Here is a 23,304-nt window from a genome sequence, read left to right as displayed (position 1 = left end):
AATACGGAAATCTTTCATGAAGATCACTTGTCTATTTGAGGCCATCTTAAATAAGTTATTTACCGTGCCAAAATCTGGTGTCAACACTTCGATTCCATTAGCCATTGCTTTATTTGACGTTACACAGACGAATCCACGGTCGACCGTGGTTGATTTGGTCAGAAGCTAATCGGGCATTCGAGCCATGGTCTTCAAATTTGGGCGAATTGCAAGTTGCAACCACTGATTACGAAAAAATGTCCATAAAATGTCCACCGAGTAGGAGCTTAGTGTTGAGTTCCACGGTGGGACCGGGAGGGTTCTTCCGATATGCTGCTGCTGCTGCTGCTCGATCCGGTCACAACCACAGCACCGCTGTATGGGCCTCCGGTGGCTTGCCCTGCGTGCTCGAACTCCGTGACAGACGAGCTGGATGAGCTCAGTCCCTCATTTTGGAGCATCGTCTCGATTTCCTTCACCACCGAGCTCATCGTGGGCCGTTTTGAAGCCGACTCCTCCACGCACTCCATGGCCAGCTGCACGAACCTTCTGAACCCGGCCGACTTGGCGGCGTCGTGGATGGCCGGGTCGATGATGCCCTGCAAACCGTAGTAGTCGTGCTCGTTGGGATCTATGGCAATCCTGAACTCCCGGACGATGTATCTGCCCTTTGTTATGGGCAGCCTGGCGCTTAGTAGCTCAAGCATGACGACGCCGAAGCTGTAGACGTCGCTCTTCTCCGATAGCTGCTGCGTCATGTAGTACTCGGGGTCCAGATAGCCCTATGAAATGAAATGTAGCCGTCAAGGATAAGAGTAACCAATGAGATCTGTACACAAATTGGTAGACAATGGTAAGCAGAGCATTTACAAGTGTTCCTTTGACTTGAGTAGAAACATGTCCCTTTTCGGTATCCGCAACTAGCTTCGACAGACCAAAATCAGCAACCTTTGCTTTAAGATTGTCATCCAAAAGGATATTTGTGGACTTGATATCTCTGTGGATAATAGGTGGATCAGCAAGTTCGTGAAGATACGCCAGTCCTCTAGCTGAGCCAAGAGCAATCCTGAGCCTCTTCTTCCAGTCCAGGTAAATTCCCCTTGCTGAGTCAAAATCAAGTTGTGAAGGAGAAGAAACATAAAATGTACTTACTTTTTAGGCTTATGAACTATCCTCTGTATACATACCTTGTAAGTTCTCTCGCAATGTACCATTAGAAACATATTCATACACCAGCATCTGCTCCCCTTGTTCATAGCAAAATCCTAGCAGGCTTACTAGGTTCCTGTGATGAACCCTGGACAGCAGTTCAATCTCATTCTTGAACTCCACCGCACCTTGCTTTGATCCATACTCTGCTCTTTTTATTGCAACACCTGTTCCATCTTCAATCGTTCCCTTGTAAACCTTTCACATGAGGTAAACCGCTAGATAGATTAGCTGTATGTAAATCTTCTTGGAAAAATGTTAATCAATAACTATGTAGTTATTTACCTTTCCGTAGCCTCCTGATCCTATTTCATGATTTTCTGAGAAATTGTTGGTGCAGTTCTTCAGTTCATCAAAAGAGAAGAACCTGGCTCCTTTGAGCTGTGGAGCACCTCCACTATCTTTTTGAGCAACTCCCCATGAAGCTTAAATTTAGATGTAAATGGAGTAAAATCAGTAAAGTTTCAGCAATCTTCAAAAGTTTGTCAGTTTTCCCTTTATCACTGCTGTGAGTATTTGTTAGGTAAGCGCTTGCTGTCAGAACCATTAGTATGAACGGTTATAAGCTTGGACACCTAACAGTGGGGTTGCAAGAAAAAAAGGGCCCAGTTGTTATTGCTTTGTTGTGTTATAATGTGCTATGTATCTACTTAGTTATCTGCAATCTTTGTCAATTCTAGTAATATATAGTGTCATGTCTCGGCAGAATCGACAGCTGCATAGTTGGAATTGCAATTCACATCTTTGGAACCTTACCGAATGGATTTGCTCGTCCTGATGATTGTTCTGGCCTTCTCTTTTTCAGTATAGCAAATGTCGCCCCGGACATTAGGGCAAGCAGAAGAAAACTGCAGCCTACTGCAGTTCCAGCTATAGCACGTTTGCTCATTTGAGATTTCCCACTGCCAACACCACCTGAGATAGGAAGTACCAGTGAATTTCTTATGTATATATGGACATAATTTACATTGATGATGTTGGATACCTGAAAATGAGACATATGTATCTCCAATGAAGTAATAAGGTCCAAAAATACTTGGTGGCTTATAAGTTTGGTTGCTAAAAGCAAAGCCAATCCTTATCAGTTCTGACGTAGGGAAAGATGTCCCTGTTGATGGAAAGAGGCTCACTTGAACTTGGAGGTAGTCATCACTGCTGAAAAGGACACCAGAAAGGAAAACTGCACCAGGGCGCAGTCCCAGCTCTTTCCAGAGGCTAGTTTCCAGTTGCTGAAAAGTCGTTCTGTCACTCGGGTCAGCGAACAATGGCGCTCTGAAGATCATCTTGCCCGTGTAAGGATAGGCACAACTGCAAGTTGCAGGGTCTAGACTTTGATCACCGGAACATGTGGTTGAACCACATTGCGTTATATTGGTGCTGTATGATATCAGGCCCTCTTGCTGAAGGCTGCAAAAGGAGCGGCTCGAGGAATCTGAATCCAAGCACACAGGATTCCCCACAAGTCTGCGAATAGGTGAAAAGGCAATGCTAGTGAATTAATGGAATACAGAGGGAATGTTTAGAGCTTGGTTCTGGAATATGCAGGTACTGCTCACACAAGGGTCTTGTTGTAGCTTGGTGTTATGTTGACTGCAAATATGCGATTGTTAAAGAGATTCACGATCTTCAGTTGTTGGGTGATGTTGCCAGTCATCTCTAGTGTTCCATTCAGTGCGTTATTGCTTAGTATACTGTCTGATCAGCGAAAAAGAGGAAAACATGAGAAACTTCTATGTTCACGATAATTCGTTTCTGTTACATGTCGCCAGAAAATTACACTCGCTGCAGATTGGATAGGGTGAAGAGCCTTTTGGGAACTGGGCCGGAGAGTCCTCCAGATTCTATTGCTCTGCATATTAAGGTGTCAAAGTAACAAATTGTGATTGAGGGAGAAACATATTACTGACTAATGACTACCGTGAGGGAACATCAGATGATCAGTAGTGCACAGTATTAATTTACTCACACTGAAGTAAGAGACTGTAAAGTTGAGAACCAGTTCGGTGCTACTGATGGATCGAACGAATTGTTGCTTAAGTCCCTGGGTGTGCAGATAAAATTGATCAGAACAGTGTACATCATAGAAGTTTGCAGAAAACAATGCAGACGTTTCTTACACCACGTTTAGTTTGCTCAGGCTACTGAGATCTGGTATTGTCCCATTCAGCTGGTTGTTTGCTAAATTGCTGCAGAAAAAGAATTACACCACATGAGATAAATATATTATTCTTTTTGGTTACGGGTTATCACAATTCACGCTACTTACAGGAGATTTAGGTTGTCTAGCTTGCTGATGTTGGCTGGAACTTCTCCTGTGAAATTGTTCCTGTCTAATCGGCTATGGAGGATGCAAAGGGGTTCAACAATAGCAACTAGAATATGTTGGAAGAAAGACATTGCCCATGTACTTACATGATTTTGAGGGTTGCGATGCCACCAAGCTCAGGCGGGATAGGACCAGACAATTGATTGTGGTCAAATAATCTGAGGAAGTTCAACAAAGTAGTCAGTGTAACATGTGTAGTGCTACTAAAAATGAAAATTGGTACTTCCTTACATGTGCTCGAGGATCATGCTAGAGTTGAAGAGGCCAGCAAGACTACCACTTAACTGATTCTTGTTAAAATGGCTGTTGATTTATTGGAGATAAGCATCAGTATGGTAGGAGAAACAAAGCGACTTAAATTTCAGTTACAAAAAGTGACTTAACACTTCATATTGATCATGCATTCTTGATTCAGGCTGAAGGAAGAAATGGTAGAGGGACTTACAAATGTTTGGTGTGTGTAAGTAGGTCAAGTCCTGGAGAACCACCTGAGGAAATTGGAATAGATCCAGAAAGCTGGTTATCTGCCAGGTCTAGCCAAAAGAGGTTTGAGAGTAGACCAAACGATGGAGGAATCCCGCCTGTGAAGTTGTTTGAATTCAGTGCCCTACAGAGAAATTGTTGCAGAGCAAATTCATCTCATTAGTACAACCAAAGTATCAGCAGAGCTTAATAATAATGTGAGCATGACTAAGGCTTTGTATGTGTCTAATAGTTCTTACAAGAACGAGAGCTGCGGCAAGTTTCCTAATACTTGGATGCCTCCTGTGAAGCTGCAGCCAGCCAAGATCCTGAGAAGCACAGTGCAGTAGGGTAGGCCAGTGATTGATGTATCCCAAATATGCAAGATAAGGATTTGCTAATGGTCATGCAGGCATACAGTGTTGTGAGCTTCTTGAGATTCCTGATAGCATCAGGCAGTGGGCCACCAATTCCAATGTTGAAGGAGAGATCCCTGCAAGCACCCTAAAGTATGAGCAAAAACAATATATTATATTTTATCGAGGTAAATTAGCCAGTTCTTTTTTTCTAAACTTGCTACATATGTAACGTCAGGTTTTTGTTTTATTAGTATAGCTGATATCTTCTCTGTTAAAATGTTATAAGCTCTGCAACTTTACCATCTGGAAACAAAGAATTCATGTTCATGTTTTCTTTAAGCAGTCAAAATCTCCAGAATCTTCTGATATACTCCAACATTTGAAGCAGAAAATGTACTCTTACTATTGATGATTAATAAACTTGAATGATTTTAAGGGTACGTAACTCACAGATAAACAAGCTCATTGAGTTGGCCTACGCTGTTGCTTAATGTGCCTTGAGCGTCAATAATGCCTGAAAGCCTCCTGGAAACAGGGATGCCAAATTTAACTGGATGATAGGTGAAATTAAAACATCATTATTTAGTACTCACAGTGACGTCACCCGCCCCTTGTCGCACATAACCCCGTCCCATGGTGTTCCACATGGATCATTTGATGCTTTCCAGTTTGATGGGAAGTCCTGCCATCCACTGATGAAAGACTGGAGCGCAGCCACTGACAATGCATATTGATGTTATTATTCAGGAATTTACAGACCACTGACTTAAACTATATTATCTGCATGGTGCCATATCTTCCTTTTACTGTCAGTTGCTCTGCACCATGCTAATGTTATGCAGATAAATAAGAAAATTTGCGAACTTGGAGAACATGAAAGGAGATGATATTGAATGAACTATTTGATATGGTGTTTATGATAGTACGATTGCATTATGCACTTGAATGCCATCTCTATTTTATAGATAGAACAAAATTATTTTTCATACTAGTATGGCAGATAGAAAACATTTCATCTAAATACTTGTGTGGCTTGTCACCTTCAATATGATCAAGCTAAATCTTTGCAATGAAAGTAATCTAAGAAGAGAAAGGTACAGAAATTAGATTTATCATAGTTACCATCTTGAGGATCTGTATCACAGAGTCGCACAGGTATACTGGCCAACAGCATCAACAGCAGCAGAAACTTTCTCAATGCCTCCATTCTCAGAGCCTATGGGGATTACCTATGGGGATCACAATTTAGAAACACTCGAGTGGCAACAAACTGCAAAGCTGCTTGTGAAAGCTTCTTTGCAAGAACCCAAATGGAGGAGCATTCTAAGATGAACGCCAAAGCCTTGCTCTTTGGAAGGACATTTTCTCAAGAATAGGTCAACCGAATTTGTACCTGTTTGCATATTCCGCATGATACTTGGCCCAGCTGCTGGTTTTGTTGCCAAAAGGGAGAGATGGTCTCGAGGTGATCGAAGGGCAAGTAAAACAACCAAGTTGCATAAGGATTACTGCCTGTTCCGTCGGTGTTATTTATTAACCTTTTCTAGACGGGCTGAGGACCTTCACGGGTCTAGGCTTTTCTTTGATCTTTGGTGGCTTGATACAGGTAACAGCTTTCATCCAACCAACCTGTTTCCTTTAAACGATGAAGTCGGGATGCTCTTTGGAGTTGGGACAACTGTTCCTTGTCTTTTCTCGGTTGAAATTAACGTCGCTGTGATGAAGTGATTCTTATATTCCGATATATACTTTCTTGTTAAGTAGCTAATAATATTATATTCTTTTGGTACAGCATATGTTGGTGGGGGCTGAAATAACAATGCCAAGGATTTGGAAGCCCTGATAGTGACAAAGTCATTGGTTTGCTCTTCCATTATTTGTGCAAAGGTACTTCCCCGTTTTGCCCCTTTTAATTTAAATTTATTCAGGGTAAAATATCTGTGTTTTTATCATTTGGCATACATGTCTTTTGATGTGCCATTTTGCCAAATGAGTGCAGATGCGACATTATACGTAGGGACTAGAGTTATTGACTGATGTTCCAATAAGAAAAGTGCAGTGAAGGTGCATGGTAATCAAGGCACTATTATCTTTGTGACTGGTTATGCAATCATAAGAAAGATGCTTCAATGTACATGATCGCAATGCGTCTTCTAATTTTGTTTTTCATCAATATAGTTGACTAAATTGTTTTTCTCACTAATACTGTATTATATCCGCAGACCATCGCCAATGCCAACCACTTTACGACCTCACTCCAACAGGACCTTAGACTTCACAGTTATTCATTAACCTCAACGGCCAATCAGAGGCTATAAGTTTACTAAAAATGTGGCCATTAATAGTTAAATATATGCTGTGAAATGGCATTTTGTTGTTTAAAAAAAACTGTTGAGATTGCATCCGCTAATTACTCAAATCAGAAATTGGATGAAACGACTCAAGTTAGTGAAGGATGTTTCTAGGCTTGATGATGGATTGGAACTGTATGCTGGAGATGCACAATGTGTTCTTCCCTTTAGCAGATACTCCCTCTGTAAAGAAATATAAGAGTGTTTAGATCACTAAAGTAGTGATCTAAACGCTCTTATATAGAGGGAGTATCATTGATTTTAATTTTAGGTTATCGATAGAAAAAGAACAGGTCATGAATGTTATGGTATTATCGATAGATCATTCTCTCTGTCACATCTTAAGAAAGCAATTTGCTAGTGCGTGCTTATAACATATTCCACCTCGGTTATATCAACAGATAGGAAAATGAATATTGTACAATAAATGTCTTGTGTCCTATTCACTTGGACCATGCACCAAAAACAATGAGTAGAGATAAGCAAGAACCAATACATAGTTCCTACTTTGGTTCAACAGCTGAGTATGAATATACACTATTGTAATCAAAAGCACTGCTGCTGCTGCTGTCATCTTTCATAGGAGAGTGTTCCTCTTGGCCTCTACCTGTTGCATCTCCAAAATGTTCAGTTGACAAAGATGCTGAATTTAACAACGGACCCCCTTCATTCTGTAAAATGGTCTCAAGTTCCTTGACCACATCATTCATTGTCGGGCGGTCAGCAGCAGATTCTTCTACACATTCCATAGCCAATTGAACGAATCTCCTGAAGCCAACTAATTTAGCTGAATCCCTGATTGCTGGATCAATTAGGCTCTTCAAGCCATAGTACTCTTGATCATACTGGTCTATTGCGGTCCTGATCTCACGCACAATGTACTTACCCTTCTCTATGGGCTGCCTGGAAGTTAATAGCTCTAGCATGACAACTCCGAAGCTATAGACATCACTCTTCTCGGAGAGCTGTTGAGTCATGTAGTACTCAGGATCCAAATAACCCTAGTATTTCGATATAAAAGATAAATTAGCAAGAAATCTTGTTTTCCCGAAAGAAACTATGCACTTTTAATTCTCAGAATCACTTACCAATGTTCCCTTCACTTGGGTAGAAACATGTCCCTTTTGTGTGTCAGACACTAGCTTCGAAAGACCAAAATCAGCTACCTTTGCAGTTAAACTTTCGTCCAAAAGTATATTGGTTGATTTTATATCTCTGTGAATAATTGGTGGATTAGCAAGTTCATGAAGGTATGCCAGGCCTTTAGCAGACCCAATTGCGATCTTAAGTCGCTTCATCCAATCCAACTGTATCCCTCCTTTACCTGAAGATTAGCAATGGTTAAATCGTATGTCCTTGTTTAGGAGATAGTTGTAAAGATGAAGAGAGTATACCCATCAAGTTGTCCCTGAGTGTCCCATTGGAAATATACTCATAAACCAACATCTGCTCCCCTTGTTCATAGCAGAAACCTACTAAGCTCACTAGGTTCTTGTGATGCACTCTGGACAGGAGTTCAATCTCATTCTTGAACTCAGCTGCACCTTGCATGGATCCTTGCTGTGCGCGTTTTATTGCAGCTATTTGTCCATTTGCAATCTTTCCTTTGTAAACCTTTAAACATATAAATATGACATTAGATGGGGGGGGGGGGGGGGGGGGGGGGGGGGGGGCATCGTTTACTTATGTCTAGATATGCGAGCAAAGAAATCAGTTACCTTTCCATATCCTCCAGATCCTATCTCATGAGTTTCTGAGAAATTATTGGTGCATTTCTTCAGTTCCTCAAATACAAAATATCTTGCTCCTTTCAATTGTGGTACGTCTCCGTTATCTTTACCACCTGCTCCCCATGATGCTGTGGTATCAAAATATTAACAAGATCAAATTAGCAAACATGTTATGACACTTTTAAATGCTTATGATTATCTTGCTTTTTTTTTCTGCCATGTGTAGAGAACTAAAAATTACTAGCTTATTCAAGTTGGACATTTATTTATGGATGCGACAAAATAAATGATTACCAAATGGATTGGTAGTCCGCTCTACTGCCTCCTTGGCTATTTTCTTCTGCCGTAGAGCATATATTGCTACCAGAACAAGACCGACAATAAGGACAAAGCCAGCAATTGCTATTCCAATTATTACACCTTTGCGCATTGAGGATTTTTTACCGCTTGGGACTGAAATGGACAAGTTACGTGAGACTTGGAGACATATCAAATAAAAGAGAATATAATTCTATGCAGTATGCATACTTGCAAAGTATGGGATTGCTGTGAAGTAATATGGTCCAAATTGAGTTGGAGCTTTATAAATTTGGTTGGCCAAAGAAGAACTGATTCTTATAACTTCTGAGCGATTGAAGCCCATTTCACTGACTGGAAAAAACTTCAATCTGAATTTTAGAGGAGCTCCTGGGCTGAAGTCAACTTCGGAAAGTGCAACTGATCTTGGAGCTAGGCTAAGGTTCTGTATAAGCGTCGACTCCAATTGTTGGAATGACTCGGGGCTTGTCATGTCAGAGAAGGCAGGTGCTTGGAAGTTCATCACACCCTCGAAGGGGGTAGTGCAAGCGCAGTTCTGTGAAGTTTCTGGATTTGGTAACTGACCAATGGGGCAGGAAATAGCACCACAGGGGCCTGGGCTAGTAGAGTATGCCACTTGCCGTTTTTCCTTGAGTGTGCAGAAATTGATATTTTCTAAGCATGCAGGATTCCCTGTTAGTCTGGATGAGAACAGAAAAGATGGGTGAGACACATGCCATGTAGTTGTACAAGTATACCATATGGTGTGATACTTACATTAGGCTACCAGTGTAGCTTGGGTCAACGTTATTAGTATCGATTATTTGATTATTTGTCAAATTAACAACCCGCAGTTTTGAGCTGATTTTACCAGTCATAGTCAGTGAGCCTCCAAGAGTATTCTTAGCTAGTGATCTGCATTAAAATACTAGTTAAAACATGAGAAGACATAAAATTGTTGGTACATTAGGGTGAAATTAGAATTCATGTATTTGCAACAAAAATAATAAAAACATAAATGTAAATAAAGGATGTGAGGTCTTGAGGGACACACAATTATTTCTCAAAATCTGCCGAAATTTACTGAAGAGAAATTTTCAGTTAGATGTGGCATTGGAGAAGTTTAGCTGGAGTATCGAGGAAATTACATTCTCTGCATCTGTGGGAGGCTGAAAAGAGCGTTGGGTATTGTCCCATTAAGGCCATTACCATCCATAAATCTGTAAATTATCCAACCAGAACAACAATGTTATTTAGAATCTAGCTTATTCACGGGTGTGGATTTTGTACACTCAAGGGTCATTGCAAACACTATATCAGTCATTGATACTACCTTGAGATCTTTTCACACATTGCAATAGATGTAGGGCAAGAGTGTGCATAGATCTGAAGGTTCTATTCATGGCTGATATGGTTTGTGCACTCACCCTTCAGTGTACCTGGGCATTTTCCCTTACTAAACCCATTTAACGTTCACTTTGCTAATCCTCATACAACTCACAAGGTGTTCAGGGCCGTCGACGTCGAAAACCATCTTGGTGCTCCTGAGCTTGCAAAAGCATTGTTGCTCATGTCCCTGTCCGGAGAGAAAATTGTGTTGAAACAACAGAAGAATCATTAAACTTAAGCATTGATCTAGTTTGTGCCTTACACATAAGTGAGATTAGTTGCATTGGTGAGGTCTGGCACTGCCCCGCTCAATTGGTTACTTGCTAAGCTCCTGTAATAACCAAAGAAGTATTGGCAACATCATTTGGAAGGAAGAGGAGACATTAGTTATTGTTCCTTGTTGATAGCTACTTACAGTTCCATCAGGCTAGTCAGGTTACCGATACTATCAGGTACCACACCTTTGAATTGGTTATGGTCTAGTCGGCTGAACAAGTACAGTCAGACAAAAAAAAGTCAATAAAACTGTGCAAAAGGGAGTGCCGGACTAATGAGAATTTATTATGAGGTACGTACATAATTTGAAGTGTTTTGACAAGCCCAAGGGATGGGGGGATTGGTCCATCAAGTTTATTGTTGTCAAATAGGCTGACAATGATTATAAAAAATTCAAAACAAGTTAGATGGCATGAAAGAACAGAGGGCATTAACAAGTGCAGATGAATACGCTGCTTACACATGTACGAGGTTCATATTGGCATTGAAAAGTCTTTTGTCCATTGGGCCTGTCAACTGGTTCTCGCTAAAATGGCTATTGAATTGGATGGATGGATGAGCCGATATGAAAAAAATAGCACATTTAAGCTATAATTATTCTTTCCATTCTAGAGCAGGTACAACATTTTAGTACTTACAAATGCTTTGTGGCGACAAGTTTATCCAACCCCGGGTCTGAACCTCTCGAAACTGGGATTTGTCCTGACAATTGATTGGCCGACAAGTCCAACCAAGAGAGATTTGTGAGAAGGCCAAGTTCTGGGGGTATTCTGCCAGTGAATTGATTCATGTTTAGGGCCCTGTATAAGAGTAACTTGTTAATTGATCTGTATCATCTCACGAATCAAATAATGTCATTAAAAAGATCTGCATTGAAATTTCAGTGAATTCTTACAGGAATGTGAGCTGTCTTAAGTTGCCTATCTCTTGTGGGATGTTACCAGTGAAGCTGCATCCAAGTAAATTCCTGAAGGAAAAACCACACAATATGTCAGCTTTTCCCGTGTCTTTTCTTTTGCTCCTCTCCACCTAACCCAAAGAAGAAGAATGTTTTGTGTATGGTCGCTGTTCTTACAGAATGGTGAGCTGCTTCAGATTTCCAATATTTGGGGTAAGTGAACCTCCAAGACTTGGATTGTTAGACAGATCCCTGCATGTAGTTCATATCAGTAGTCTAAAACATATCATGGTTTATATCTGTAGATAATTTTGTAGGCTGTAGTTCCCGTTCCTGGATTCTTATCTGTTACTGCATGTTTTTGTTGAGAAAAAACTGAAGCTTTTATTACTGTATGAAGGAAGTTCTTTTGAAATTGAGGAAGCAATGACTTACAGATACGTCAAAGCGGAGAGTTGATCTATGGCATTGCTTAATGTACCTGCAACATTCATGCTCGATAATCTCCTGCAATTACCAGGTTTCAGCGGATTGTTTCTTGATAATAAAAGAAGTACAAAATGACGACTGATAAGTTGAGTTCTAACATTTCTGTCACTCTCCCGCTGGAACAGGAAATTCCATCCCAGGGTTTGCAGGGATCGGATCCTGTCCAGCTTTGCGGTTGATTCCGCCAATTCTTCATCAGTGCTTGAAGTGCGGCAACTGTAGGTTTATCAAGCGAACATTAGAGAGGCATTAAATACCAACAACTCCAATAATTCAATCTCACTCCTATCATGGATCATATTAGACACTAATCTTAATCGTATGAGAGTAGATGCAAGTATCATCATAGAGCATGCAAGATAAGTATTAATCCAAGAAAGGAGGCCTTCTTTGAATTCTCAGTTGTACTGGCGGGAATGAAACATTATTTCAGTTTAACCTTTTATCGTGGGACCTATTTCTCCATACATTAGCACGAATTCTAAATTTGTTTGATTTGACCTACTGTGTATCTGATCCATTATAGTTCTATTTGTGCTACCTAGTGCCACAAATTGGATATGATGATAAAAATGGCTTAAGAGCTAACTATTAACGCCACCGAATTGGAAAGCAGAACCATAATCTTGATGCTACATACTACCATGATGCTGATCTTTCCTGTGGGAATTCATTATAAGGAATAAAATCATGTTCATCTTATGCTCCCGGCTGAACTAATCTGGCTCACCTTCTTCACAGGCCAATGGCTGCTCAGTGAGCAACTTGTTCTTAAAAGTAGGCAACTTTCTTCCTGTTAACCGAATGAAAAAAAACGAAGGACTGTGGCTTACCATCTTGGGGGTTCGTCTGGCTGGAGCCTAACTGAAGGCACAGCAAGAGCAAGAACAGAAGTAGCACCCACTGCATCATCGCTCCGCCGTGCCGTTCCGGCCTCCACAGCAGATCAAGGTAACGTCAAACCAGAAACAATCTCGATGGATGTTCTTGTGGGACAAGTCTACCCGATTGCCAAGCTAATGGAGGAGCTAGCAGCTATCCAACGCGGCGCCCTCCTTGCTGAGGTTAGCAACAAAGCCAGGCAAAGCAAACAGCCATTCAAACAAAACCATCTCATATATAGTTTGCTTCAGAGGATTTATTAGCAGGCATTGCCTATGGGACTGCTTACCAGGTCCAACAGATATGCAGATAGTAAAACGCATGCACACAAAGGTTGTTGGTGGCCTTATAAGACTTATAAACAAGTCGTAGCAAGAGCTCTCAGTTGAACTGATCAAAAGATGAGATGGATGAAGCAAACGTTTGTGTATTGCATTTGAGTAGTGGGGGCAGGTGCTTCTTGCCTATCCGTGTGCGGCCTTATCTGCGCGGCACCATATGTTATGCATTGCTCTTGCTCGGCATTGGCCCAGTCGTAACTTGCGGGTAGCTGGGTATCACTCTTGGCTTGGGTAGCTGGGTACTGCTGGGTTTTGTACATTTTTCCGTCCATATCGTTGTGTTCTTAGTTAACATGTCGATAATTTTTGCGATTAAGAAACACGTAGATACGGCAATAAGTTGGATTATGCGTGCTTGGCCACATGTCAGACACTGGATGTGCTGCTCGGCTGTTGTACTTAACAATTCCGTTTCTCCTTGTGCAGGTGGATCTCAAGGTTGGGTCAAGAACTCAAGATACCTGCCAGTGCAAGGCAGCAGCCCTGCTGATGTTGATATGGCATCAGGGCATGTATCGATGAATTATGCCATGGTTGGTCAGTAAACCATGTTTGACATGGTCACGATCTGTTAGTTTATCTGACGGTTCTCTCGAATCCGAGACAGTGGTCAGTTTAAATATAAATGTGTGCCCCCCCCCCCCCCCAAATGATGAAATGTTTCTGTAGCTTTCTGCAGGCACTAGGGTCTTCATGGGACCTTGGATAGTCTGGCGTGACATATAGCATGAAGTATGCGGTGCCCTTGTTGGAAGGAAGAGAGGGATTGGTGGAATAGTTCGTTGTATTGCTTGAGCCTCGTGGGCATATATATAGGAGTACAATGATCTACTTGGAGTACAAGACAAGCCAGAACAAATCCTAGTCTATCTCGTCTTTCCTAATAAACATTATACTCAACATCCCCCCGCAGTCACAACGGTAGCGACGCAGACAGTGAGACTGGAGAAGAATCCGAAGGCAAGCCGACGGACACCCCCCCACAGTCGTAACGGTCGACGCATCGCGGAGTCGTGGCTGGAGTGGCAACCGAAGAGGTTGCTCAAAGCAAGGCGATAGCCCTTTGTGCCGTTTGTCGAGGTAGCCGAGAGCGTGGGTGGTGGAGCCGTGGTCGAGGTAGTCGTGCGAAGAATGTCGTAATCGATGTCGAGTCGGGGTAGCCGGTGTCGAGAAAGTCGCTGTGGAGCCGCGGGCGCAAGGAGGCGCCGAGTTAGTCATGGGCGTAGTGGTGTCGAAGTAGTGGTGCGCCAGGAAGTAGATGATGTTGACGACGCGTCGCGCCGGGGTTGCCAACCCCGGGGACACATCGTAGACGAAGGCACGCGTCGGCGTTGCCAGCACCGAGCATGCGTAGACGGACGAAGACGAAGTTGACGAAGCGCCGCACCAGGCTTGCCGGACCCAGGGACACGTCATGGACGAAGGCACGCGGCGGTGTTGCCAGTACCAGGCATGCGTAGACAGGGACCTGCATGAGCTGTACGCCATGTCGAAGAAGTCGGAGAGGCCAGCAGAGAAGGACTCGACGACGGTTGCGGCGCCAATCGACACGGGCCCAATGTCGCCCACGGTTGTCGGAGTAGATGAAACGGTCGGGGTAGATGACGACGACGCTGGCGACGGGCTGGTGTTGGACGAAGACGAAGGAGGTGGACGGGTGGCTGCGGCGGCTACGGGGGTAGCGGCGGCGGCTACAAAAGAAGAGCGGCGGCGGCGGCCTGACGGGGGCGGCGGCGGCTAGGTTAGGAGCGCGGCAGCGGTGCTCGAAGTAGGCGAAGAACTCGACAGCGTGACGAAGACCGGCGCGGACGGTGGCGTTCGCGCGCCAAAGGAGGTGGTGTGGCGCATGCCACAGGAAGTCGACGCGCGGGGACGGCAGTGGACCGCAGGCCGCGGCGCTACGGCCCGAAGGGGAAACGCAACGGCGGCGGGCAGGTCGGGGCGATGATGGAAGACCTCAGGACGGTAGCAGGGACCGCGGGCCGCGGTGCTACAGCCCGAAGGGGCGGCACAGCGGCGGAGCGCGGGGTGGTGCAACCGCGTGGACGGTCTCGAGACGGCGGCGTTGACCGCGTGCCACGCTCGCTACGGCCCGACGGGGCGACGCAGCGGCGGCGCGAGGGTCGGTGCAGCCACGGGGACCACCTGGAGCGGACGGCCTCGGGGCGGCGGTAGACCGCGGGCCGCGGCACTACGGCCCGAAGGGGCGACGCAGCGGTGACGCGGGTCGGTGCAGCCGAGAGAAGAACCACGGGGAGGCGGCGCTGCGGCCCAACAGGGCGACGCAACGGCAGCCCGTTGCTCAATCGGTGGAGGGCGCGCTGAACTCGGAGATGATCTTCACGGGACCTGCGGAGGCGCGCGTAACTGACGGGCCAGGTCGGTCGCACGGCGTAGATGAGGCGGATCGCGGCGGCAAGCGGGTGATCAAGCCGATCGCGCGCGAGGTCGGGGACGCCGCTCGTTGGAGGCGTGGTGGCGGCGGAGTTTGAGATGAAGCCGGCGGCGGCGAGCGGCAGGGCGGCTATGATTGGCCGTCGCATGGCGCGAGGCCGCCGGGTCGGGGTCATGCAGGAGTCCCGGTCGGAGCAGGGCGGTGCCGGCCGGCGTAGATCGACAGGCGGGCCGGCACGCGGACGACGGCCTTGAGGGCTGCCTGTCACGCGAGGCCGCCGGGTCGGTGAAGTAGCCGGCCGGTTGCACCGATGTCGGAGTAGAGGCGCGAGGTGTCGACGGCGGCGGTGGGCGACGCAAACCGATCAAGAAAAGATCGGAAAACCAAAAAGTAGACGCCGATCAAAACGACCGGCAAGAGAGAAAAACCCCGGATCAAAGGACCGGGAAAAAGACTCTCTAGGGCAGCCGGCCAACACGGCCGGAGGACGAACCCTAGGTACGGGCGGTGCGGCCCCCGGCGGCGGTCATGGAGGCCGACCGCCCCAGGGGCGGCGCGCAAGTGCGGAAGCGGCGGCGGCTAGGGTTTAGGATCGACTTGCGATAGATACCATGTTGGAAGGGAGAGAGGGATTGGTGGAATAGTTCGTTGTATTGCTTGAGCCTCGTGAGCATATATATAGAAGTACAATGATCTACTTGGAGTACAAGACAAGTCAGAACAAATCCTAATCTATCTCGTCTTTCCTAATAAACATTATACTCAACAGCCCTACCAACTACCAAGCCCATTTGGCCCGAGCCAAACTAATGGGGAAAAATTGGGCCAGGACGGCGAAGCTTTGGATCTGCCCGGCCGGCATGTTTCCTTGGTCGTCGTTGCTGAAAGCTTATCAGTTTGTGGCGAGTGCGGTCGAGGCAGTAAACGACACGGGACGTTTTGGAGAACAGAGAGGAGGCCGCGCGCGGGAAGATCCTTGCGCGTGTGGCCAAACCGGCCGGCCGGCAGGCCAATGATTGTATTTCTCCCTCCGTCTCTTTCCCTCCGTTGTCTCAGCGGGTGACTGGCCGCAGTGTAGTTGGCTTTGGATGATGCAGGGCGAGCCTAGAGGACTCGAGCCTGAACCCACCCGGTGGCATGGTGCCGATACGTACGGCCGCGCACGCGTACCGTGTGGCTCGCGCCGTAACCCCATTCAGTTGATTGCATTGCAGCCCACCTTGCATCAGCGCGCACACGCTTTGTAATCTTGTCAGCTGGTACATGTATGGATGAAATGTTCCGAAGTGCGAAGGTATCAACGCAAAAGAACAGACAAACCAGGTGCCGTCTACTTCTTCTCGAGGTACTTAACAAATGCTCTGTTAGAACTCCCAGGTTTACCGGGCAGTTCAACGTTTTCGGGGTGGGCGTAGAACAACTTACCAAGAGGGTGGGTAAACGCATGAAAAGCACTACGTACTCCCTCCGTCCGGAAATACTTGTTGAAAGAATGGATGTATCTAGATGTATTTTAATTTTAGATACATTTTTTTTGAAACGAAGTTCTAGATACATTCATTTTTATGCATTTCTCCGACAAGTATTTTCGGATGGAGGAAGTACAACCGAACAATCTCGTCAGCTGTAGAGTTTATCAAACATAACGCATGCCGGCATACGGTCGTTTGTGCGCAAATACTTAGCAGTTCTGCTTCAGTTCACGGTCGACATCCGTGTTTGCGAGCCGTTGATGATGGATCGATGGATATTATTTGTGGCGCGGAGCAGGTGCAAAGCATGAGAGATTGAGAGCGTGACTGCATGCCAATTGGCGCACGCGGAGAGATGCGCAGCCGCCGGCGCCGGAGTCAAACGCTCGAGCGGTCAGGCAGGTACTCCCTCCGTTTCGGAATTACTTGTCGCAAAAATGAATGTATCTAAACGTATTTTAGTTCTAGATACATCCATTTTCGAGACAAGTAATTCCGAACGGAGGGAGTATATCGTACGTGTGCATCGTCTACTCTGGACTAACCAGCCAGCAGCTAACCCTGAACCCGTCAGCCAGGTATAGGAGCGTGCGTGTCCCGACCCTGACTGATGCTTTCTGTTCTCTCGGCTCCACGTGTACGTAAATGCGTTGAAAAAAACTTGATACACTCCATCCTTTACATAATTTTGACTGAGGTGAACTAGTATGCAGTGCGCGCGCATTAGTTTTCTCAAAAACAAAGCTTCATAACTTTTTTTTTGCGAGAAAATTTCTGATCTATTCATCTTCAATCATGATGTCTTGCTCCGATTACACTTGAATCTGTAGTTTTGGTATCTATTGAGGATGTCTTGCTCCGATTACACTTGAATATTTTTTTTTATTTTTTTATCCTGATTGAATACATGCGAGCCATATAAAAGTATATTTTACGATGAATTTATTTGTATTTATTTGGTATTCTAGATGCTGATACATTTTTTTATAAACTTGACCAAAGTTTGAATTTGGAAAAATCAGGTGAATTAAAGTCGTTTGTGTTTAGATTAATTGTCTCTGCTCGAACCGTCATGCATAAACTCTTCGGAAAAAGGTTAACAAATTCATTTAACAGCAAACATGTTCATGTTTTCTAACCTTGTGAAAATTTCCATGAAGAAACGACATATATGTTAGGCAAACAAATAAAAGACGTGCTGCAAAAATACTATCACAACACATATTTTGTTTATTTTGCCCAGATCACAACATACCATTTTTTCGCTAACTTTGCACACCATAAACATGTTTGTGGTTACTTTTCATCTGATAGCATGTGATCCCGGGTTCCATTTTCATAGTGCACGCCCCCGAGTTACTCTGTTGATTTTGTTAAGCCCCCCTCCTCTTAATGCAATGGCAGAGCTCCTGCTGGTTCGGTTCAAAAAGATTCTGTTAAGCCCAAATTCCAAAATTAATCAGGAGGGGACACAAAATAGCTTCAAGCCCGTCTAAACGAAAAGGCCCAAAAGGAATCAGCCTCCCGAGAATGGCGGAACTAGTAAAAAAACTAGTGCCTCAAAAAAAAAAAACTAGAGCCAACTCAAAAAAAAAAGGTGATGAAAATCGCAAAGAAGAAAGGCGATTGAACCCGAACCTCTCAGGAGGCAATTGCACAATCATCATCATCATTGGAAATGATAATGCCGCTGCTCTATTGATTGATGATTGATTAGACGGCGACAGGGCGTATTACTCACCGGAGTCCGTGGACGTCAATGATAAAGGAATTATTAATGCGAGATCTTGTACCGGTACGGCTGCTATGCTGTACTGGTACAACACTAATTGCTACTCCCTCTGTTCCAGTATATAATGCGCATAGTTCTCAGCTCTTATACCAATGCATGCGCTGGAGATGTGGTTTGTACTAGACTTACCCCTGCATGCAAGTTCTGTCCCACCCCATGTGCGCTCGTTGCTGTGTTTCCTGTGATTTCTGTGAAGGGTGAATTCGTCCAGGGGAGGCTTGGGCTGCATGCACGCACTACATTGAGGAATTTTGCCAAAAAACTAATACACACTACAAAAGGGAATGGAGGGAGTATGCGGGATCGATCTGATCTGTTGTACGGCCTGGGTTGAATGCGCGATACCCAAACCATGTGTTCGCCACACGATCCATGCGTGGTTTGGTATAGTATAATAACATAGCGGGAGCAGCAACGATGGGAAAAGCAAAGGTTAAAGGGAAAACACACTTGTATTATTTCTTTGGCTCTGTCTATCAACACATTTAGATGTGTCCTAATTATTGGCATCTAAGTGACACAATCAAATCAACGATGTGTTAAGCAGCCAGAAAGACATCTCTCCTCTCAAGGAAAGGCGGCTAGGGTTTTTGCCCCTGTCGGCGGCGCCGCCGATCTGCCATGTCTCTTATGGTCTTAAGGCCATGGGTGCGCGGTGGATCCTGGCCCTTGCCGCCGGGAGGGCATCCTTTAGGTGCTTCTTCAAATTTTGGTAGGGTTTGTGTCCTGTTCAGAAAGATGAGACGGCGACGGCTCCTTAAAGATGTAATAAGGTTCTTCTGCCTGGCCCCATTTCGGTGGTGTGTCTAGCATCGTCGAAGGGCGTGTGGAGGTGTGTCTTCGGCGGATCTCACGAGATTCAGTCGATGGTTGTTTTTGGTAGATCTGTTCGAATCCAGTCTTTGTACGTGTGTCTTTAGGTTGGATCCTTTCGATTTACGCTTCTCTTCATCGGCGACGGTTGTTGTTCTGGTGCATTGGTCCTATGGGCCTTAGCACGACGACTTCCCGACTGTTTACTACAACAAGTTGTGTCCGGCTCGACGAGGGAGGGGCGATGACAACGGCGCGCCTTCGGCTCGCTTCAGTGCTTGTAGTCATCGCTAGGTGTTCTACAGATATGGATGTAAATTTTTATTGTTTCTGATGTTCGTTGTACTGCCAATCTACCATGATTAAAAATAAATATATCAAAAGTTTATTAAAAGAATGTGACTCAATCAAGCGTAGAAAAAATTCACGCGAATTTTGAGTAAAATGATTTAGATGTGTAGTATTTAAGGCACATCTAAATGCGTTTTTAGCAAAACCGTATTTGTTTCCGATCGATGGTAAAGCACGCTTGTCAAACATTATGATGCCATTTGTTGACGAGCAGCTGACTTGTTGTCCTGGCCTCCAAATTCTTTCGCATTTTAAACCTACCTCCTGCATCTTTTATATTCACACCGCACGTGCTGCGGGAGACAGCGCCGATCTAGCTAATACTACTCCATAATTCTGAACAACCATGGTCGCACTTGGTCTCATGTTTCTTGGTGTACAACCACAGGTCAATCATACTACTACGGCGGTTGAGCAGTTCACCGGACCGGCGTCCGGCGCGATACTCTCCGCTGGGAAAGCAGCGGGGCGCGAATAAAGGTGGCCGGTCGAGTCGATCCGGCCCCTAGCTACTGCTGCTTGAAGCGAAGTCGTGCAAGCGGCTTTACGGGAGCCACCGAAAGCGCGAAATTATGGCGGCATGCATGCACCGCCGCTGCACGCTGCACAGCTTAACCACTCCGAGACCCTAGAGACCAAGTTGGATGATGCTCAGAAAAGAGCCTCCTCAGAAAATAACTGCTTGCTTACTTCTCGGCGAGCTCAACTAGCGGCGATGCAGCTTCTTTTGAGATGCCACGGCCGCTGTCGCGCAAGTCCGGGCCGGAGTCTACCTGGTAGGCGCAGACAATTGCGGCCGGTCCGGAAAGTGAGTGAGGGGGCGCTGCCGCTTTGGGTCGAACTTTGCCCTTTTCCGCTTTTGCCACTTTTCTCTGCACCGGCGCGTGCGTGCGTGCATGATGGATATATAGGTGGCGAGGAGTTCGGTACCGTATGATTTTCGAGAGGCCGAAAAGGGAACAACGATATACGAGCGAACCCGGAGGGAGAACGACGGCGATGCACTGCCGATGTCGACCGACGGACACGTACTACGCGATAACCGAAAGTCCTGGAGATGTCATCGAGCCACTCTTCTTCCATGCCCTTTATGCCTGTACGTCTGGACTTCTAGTGGCTAGAGCATCATGGTTCGGACTTCAGAAACTCGATTTTTCTTCTTCTTCTTCTTCTTCGAAAGCAACATGGCTGCTTTCTACGGATACTGCAGCTCTAATGGCTGGCAGGTCGAAAGCTATGCATAATGGCTTGCACTGCATATACTACTATGTGGTGCTGGTTGGTACTACTTGGTAACCACAAGGAACCGACCCAGGGACTGGCTACCGTACTCGGCAACATGGCTGTCTTTGTTTGCTGTCTTTTCCTTCAAGTTATTAACTCGCGTGTCTGCCTACAATCCCATTTCTTCTTGTCCAGCGACCGACTCAACAGACAGGACTCAACAGACGTACTAGTATCAAGGAACATGTGAGTGCCGGTAATTTGAAGACTGGAGCTTCAACTTTACCAACAGACGTCTCACGTCTGAATCCAAATCTGAATGACACGACCGCGCGTTGCGTCTCCTGTGCGTCGTCTTTGAGGAATTTTACCGAAAAAGGCTTTGGCCCCGCTTTATATATAAAGCAAACCGTCCGAGCCAAACATCCAACAAGGTTACACACACATCCAAAGTCACACACACAAATAAGATAGCAAGAGGGTTAATGCTGAGGGCACAGCTCAACAAGCCCAAGGAACAAAAGAACACACACAATGGCCGCCACACAAGAAGCATGCCTAATCAGACTCCGGCGGCGGTGGCGAAAGCGGGGGCGCCATGCGGAAGGCCATCGATCGAAGGTCGGCGAGGAGGGTGTTGATGACGATCCGGTCCTGGAGGCGGCTAAGCGGCCGCCTACAAATAGCCACACGTTTTGAAGATCGCGTCAGTCGCACGTCGCAGAGGCACTTTGAATAACAAGCTTGTTGTGAATATTCCAAACCGTCCATGCGAGGATCCCAATGCACAGCCATCTAATATGGTGGTAACGAGGGGAGGAGGCGTGGATCTCCGCGAGTAAGTCGGGGAAGTTGGTATTGCACCATTGTCCGCCGACTGTTTCACGGAAGCACGACCACAGGAACTAGGCAGTGGGGCAGGAGAAGAAAATGTGGTTCGAGTCCTCAACCGTGACGCACAAGGGACACATCTTGTCCCCAGGGCCATTGCGCTTGCGGACTTCAACCCCAGAGGGGAGGCGTCCCCGGATCCACTGCCCAAGGAATATCCTGATCTTTAAGGGGAGGCGAATGTCCCAGATCAGGCTAAAGTGCCCAGGGGCCAGCGAGGGGGCGATGGCCGCGTACAGAGACTTCGTGGAGAAGCAGCCAGAAGGCTCCAGGCGCCACGACATGGAGTCAGTGGCGCCCTCTACATCCATTGGCAGGAGAGCGATGTCCTGGAGAAGGGCGTCCCACGCGTCAACCTCATGGGGGCCAAAGGGGCACCGGAAGGCGAGACACCCTAAGTCAATAAGGGCCCTCTCGATGGAGATCCGGGGGTCAACCGCAATGGCAAATAGGCCCGGCAAGCGGGCGGCCAGGGGGAAGTCCCCAAGCCAGCGGTCGAACCAAAATAGGGTCGAGGACCCGGAACCCACAGAGATGGACGTGCCAATACGGAGCACGAGAAGGAGCTGAATCACTGCCTGCCAGAACTGGGATCCACTAGAGCACTGGCAGAAAGCTAGAGGTTAGCCAGCGGTCACCCAGTGGCCATCAAATCCAGCGTTCACCCCAGAGTTCAAATCCCTTGCGGCCATCAAACCAGAGTTCACCTAGCGGTCATCAAATCTCTTGCGGAGTAATACTTCCCGAAGGAAGGGCCAGTGAACAGTGTCGTAGGCTTTATGAAAGTCGAGCTTTAGGAAGACCGCCCGTTGGTGCTTGGAGCGGACTTCATGAAGGACCTCGTGGAAGACCAACACCCCATCCAGAATAAATCGACCTTGAATGAAAGCCGACTGATTGGGGTGGGTGATCGAGTTGGCTAACAGGGTCACCCTATTGGCGTATCCTTTGGCCAAGATCCATAATATCACATTGATCACAGTGATAGGCCGGAACTGGCGAATGTCCGTCGCGCCCGAAACTTTGGGGATAAGGGTGACGACCCCATAGTTCAGGCGCCCAAGATCCATGGTCCCCAAGAAAAACTCATCGAAGAGAGACATGACCTCAGGCTTGATGGTCTTCCAGAATGCTTTAAAAAAGGACACTGGCAGTCCATCCGGCCCCGGCACCGAGGAGGGGTTCATACCCTTAATCGCCACGAGGACCTCCTCCTTAGAGAATGGGGCAACTAAGGCGGCGTTGTCCGCATCAGACACAAGCTGGGTGCCTGACCAAGTGTCGGTCGCCAGAGCAGCCCCACCCCGAAGGGTGGATGTAGGATTGAAAGTATGTCTAGAGGGGGGTGACTATGAGGGGGGTGACTAGACTACTTGAC

General features: G+C 46.2%; 2 protein-coding genes and 1 long non-coding RNA gene across 3 annotated transcripts; 1 reads left to right on the top strand and 2 right to left on the bottom strand.

Moving 5' to 3' along the window:
• Positions 1-266: 266 nt before the first annotated feature.
• LOC123065836 (leucine-rich repeat receptor protein kinase HPCA1-like) lies at positions 267-5,798 on the bottom strand. The gene is made up of 17 exons (XM_044489043.1): positions 5,458-5,798; positions 4,929-5,052; positions 4,786-4,860; positions 4,269-4,469; positions 3,960-4,121; positions 3,746-3,817; positions 3,601-3,672; positions 3,455-3,526; positions 3,306-3,374; positions 3,155-3,229; positions 2,745-2,879; positions 2,319-2,652; positions 1,945-2,173; positions 1,474-1,613; positions 1,167-1,386; positions 850-1,082; positions 267-761 (listed from the first exon to the last, which is right to left on the bottom strand). The coding sequence occupies exons 1-17, from the start codon at positions 5,540-5,542 to the stop codon at positions 267-269; spliced, it is 2,793 nt and encodes a 930-aa protein (XP_044344978.1). The 5' UTR covers positions 5,543-5,798.
• A 1,343-nt stretch (positions 5,799-7,141) lies between these two features.
• On the bottom strand, positions 7,142-12,857 carry LOC123065834 (leucine-rich repeat receptor protein kinase HPCA1-like). Its single transcript, XM_044489042.1, has 19 exons — positions 12,599-12,857; positions 11,864-11,981; positions 11,712-11,783; positions 11,454-11,528; positions 11,274-11,345; positions 11,017-11,178; positions 10,839-10,913; positions 10,679-10,750; positions 10,518-10,589; positions 10,365-10,433; positions 10,215-10,289; positions 9,862-9,933; positions 9,491-9,628; positions 8,945-9,414; positions 8,711-8,869; positions 8,405-8,544; positions 8,081-8,300; positions 7,775-8,010; positions 7,142-7,687 (listed from the first exon to the last, which is right to left on the bottom strand). The coding sequence occupies exons 1-19, from the start codon at positions 12,675-12,677 to the stop codon at positions 7,190-7,192; spliced, it is 2,874 nt and encodes a 957-aa protein (XP_044344977.1). The 5' UTR covers positions 12,678-12,857; the 3' UTR covers positions 7,142-7,189.
• On the top strand, positions 11,683-12,553 carry LOC123065835 (uncharacterized). Its single transcript, XR_006431150.1, has 3 exons — positions 11,683-11,796; positions 11,891-11,983; positions 12,507-12,553. It is a non-coding gene; the product is annotated as an uncharacterized lncRNA (long non-coding RNA).
• Positions 12,858-23,304: the final 10,447 nt, after the last annotated feature.

Source organism: Triticum aestivum, chromosome 3B (genome assembly GCF_018294505.1).
Source record: "Triticum aestivum cultivar Chinese Spring chromosome 3B, IWGSC CS RefSeq v2.1, whole genome shotgun sequence".
Classification (NCBI taxonomy): domain Eukaryota; kingdom Viridiplantae; phylum Streptophyta; class Magnoliopsida; order Poales; family Poaceae; genus Triticum; species Triticum aestivum.
This window is presented reverse-complemented; position numbering and strand designations above follow the sequence as displayed.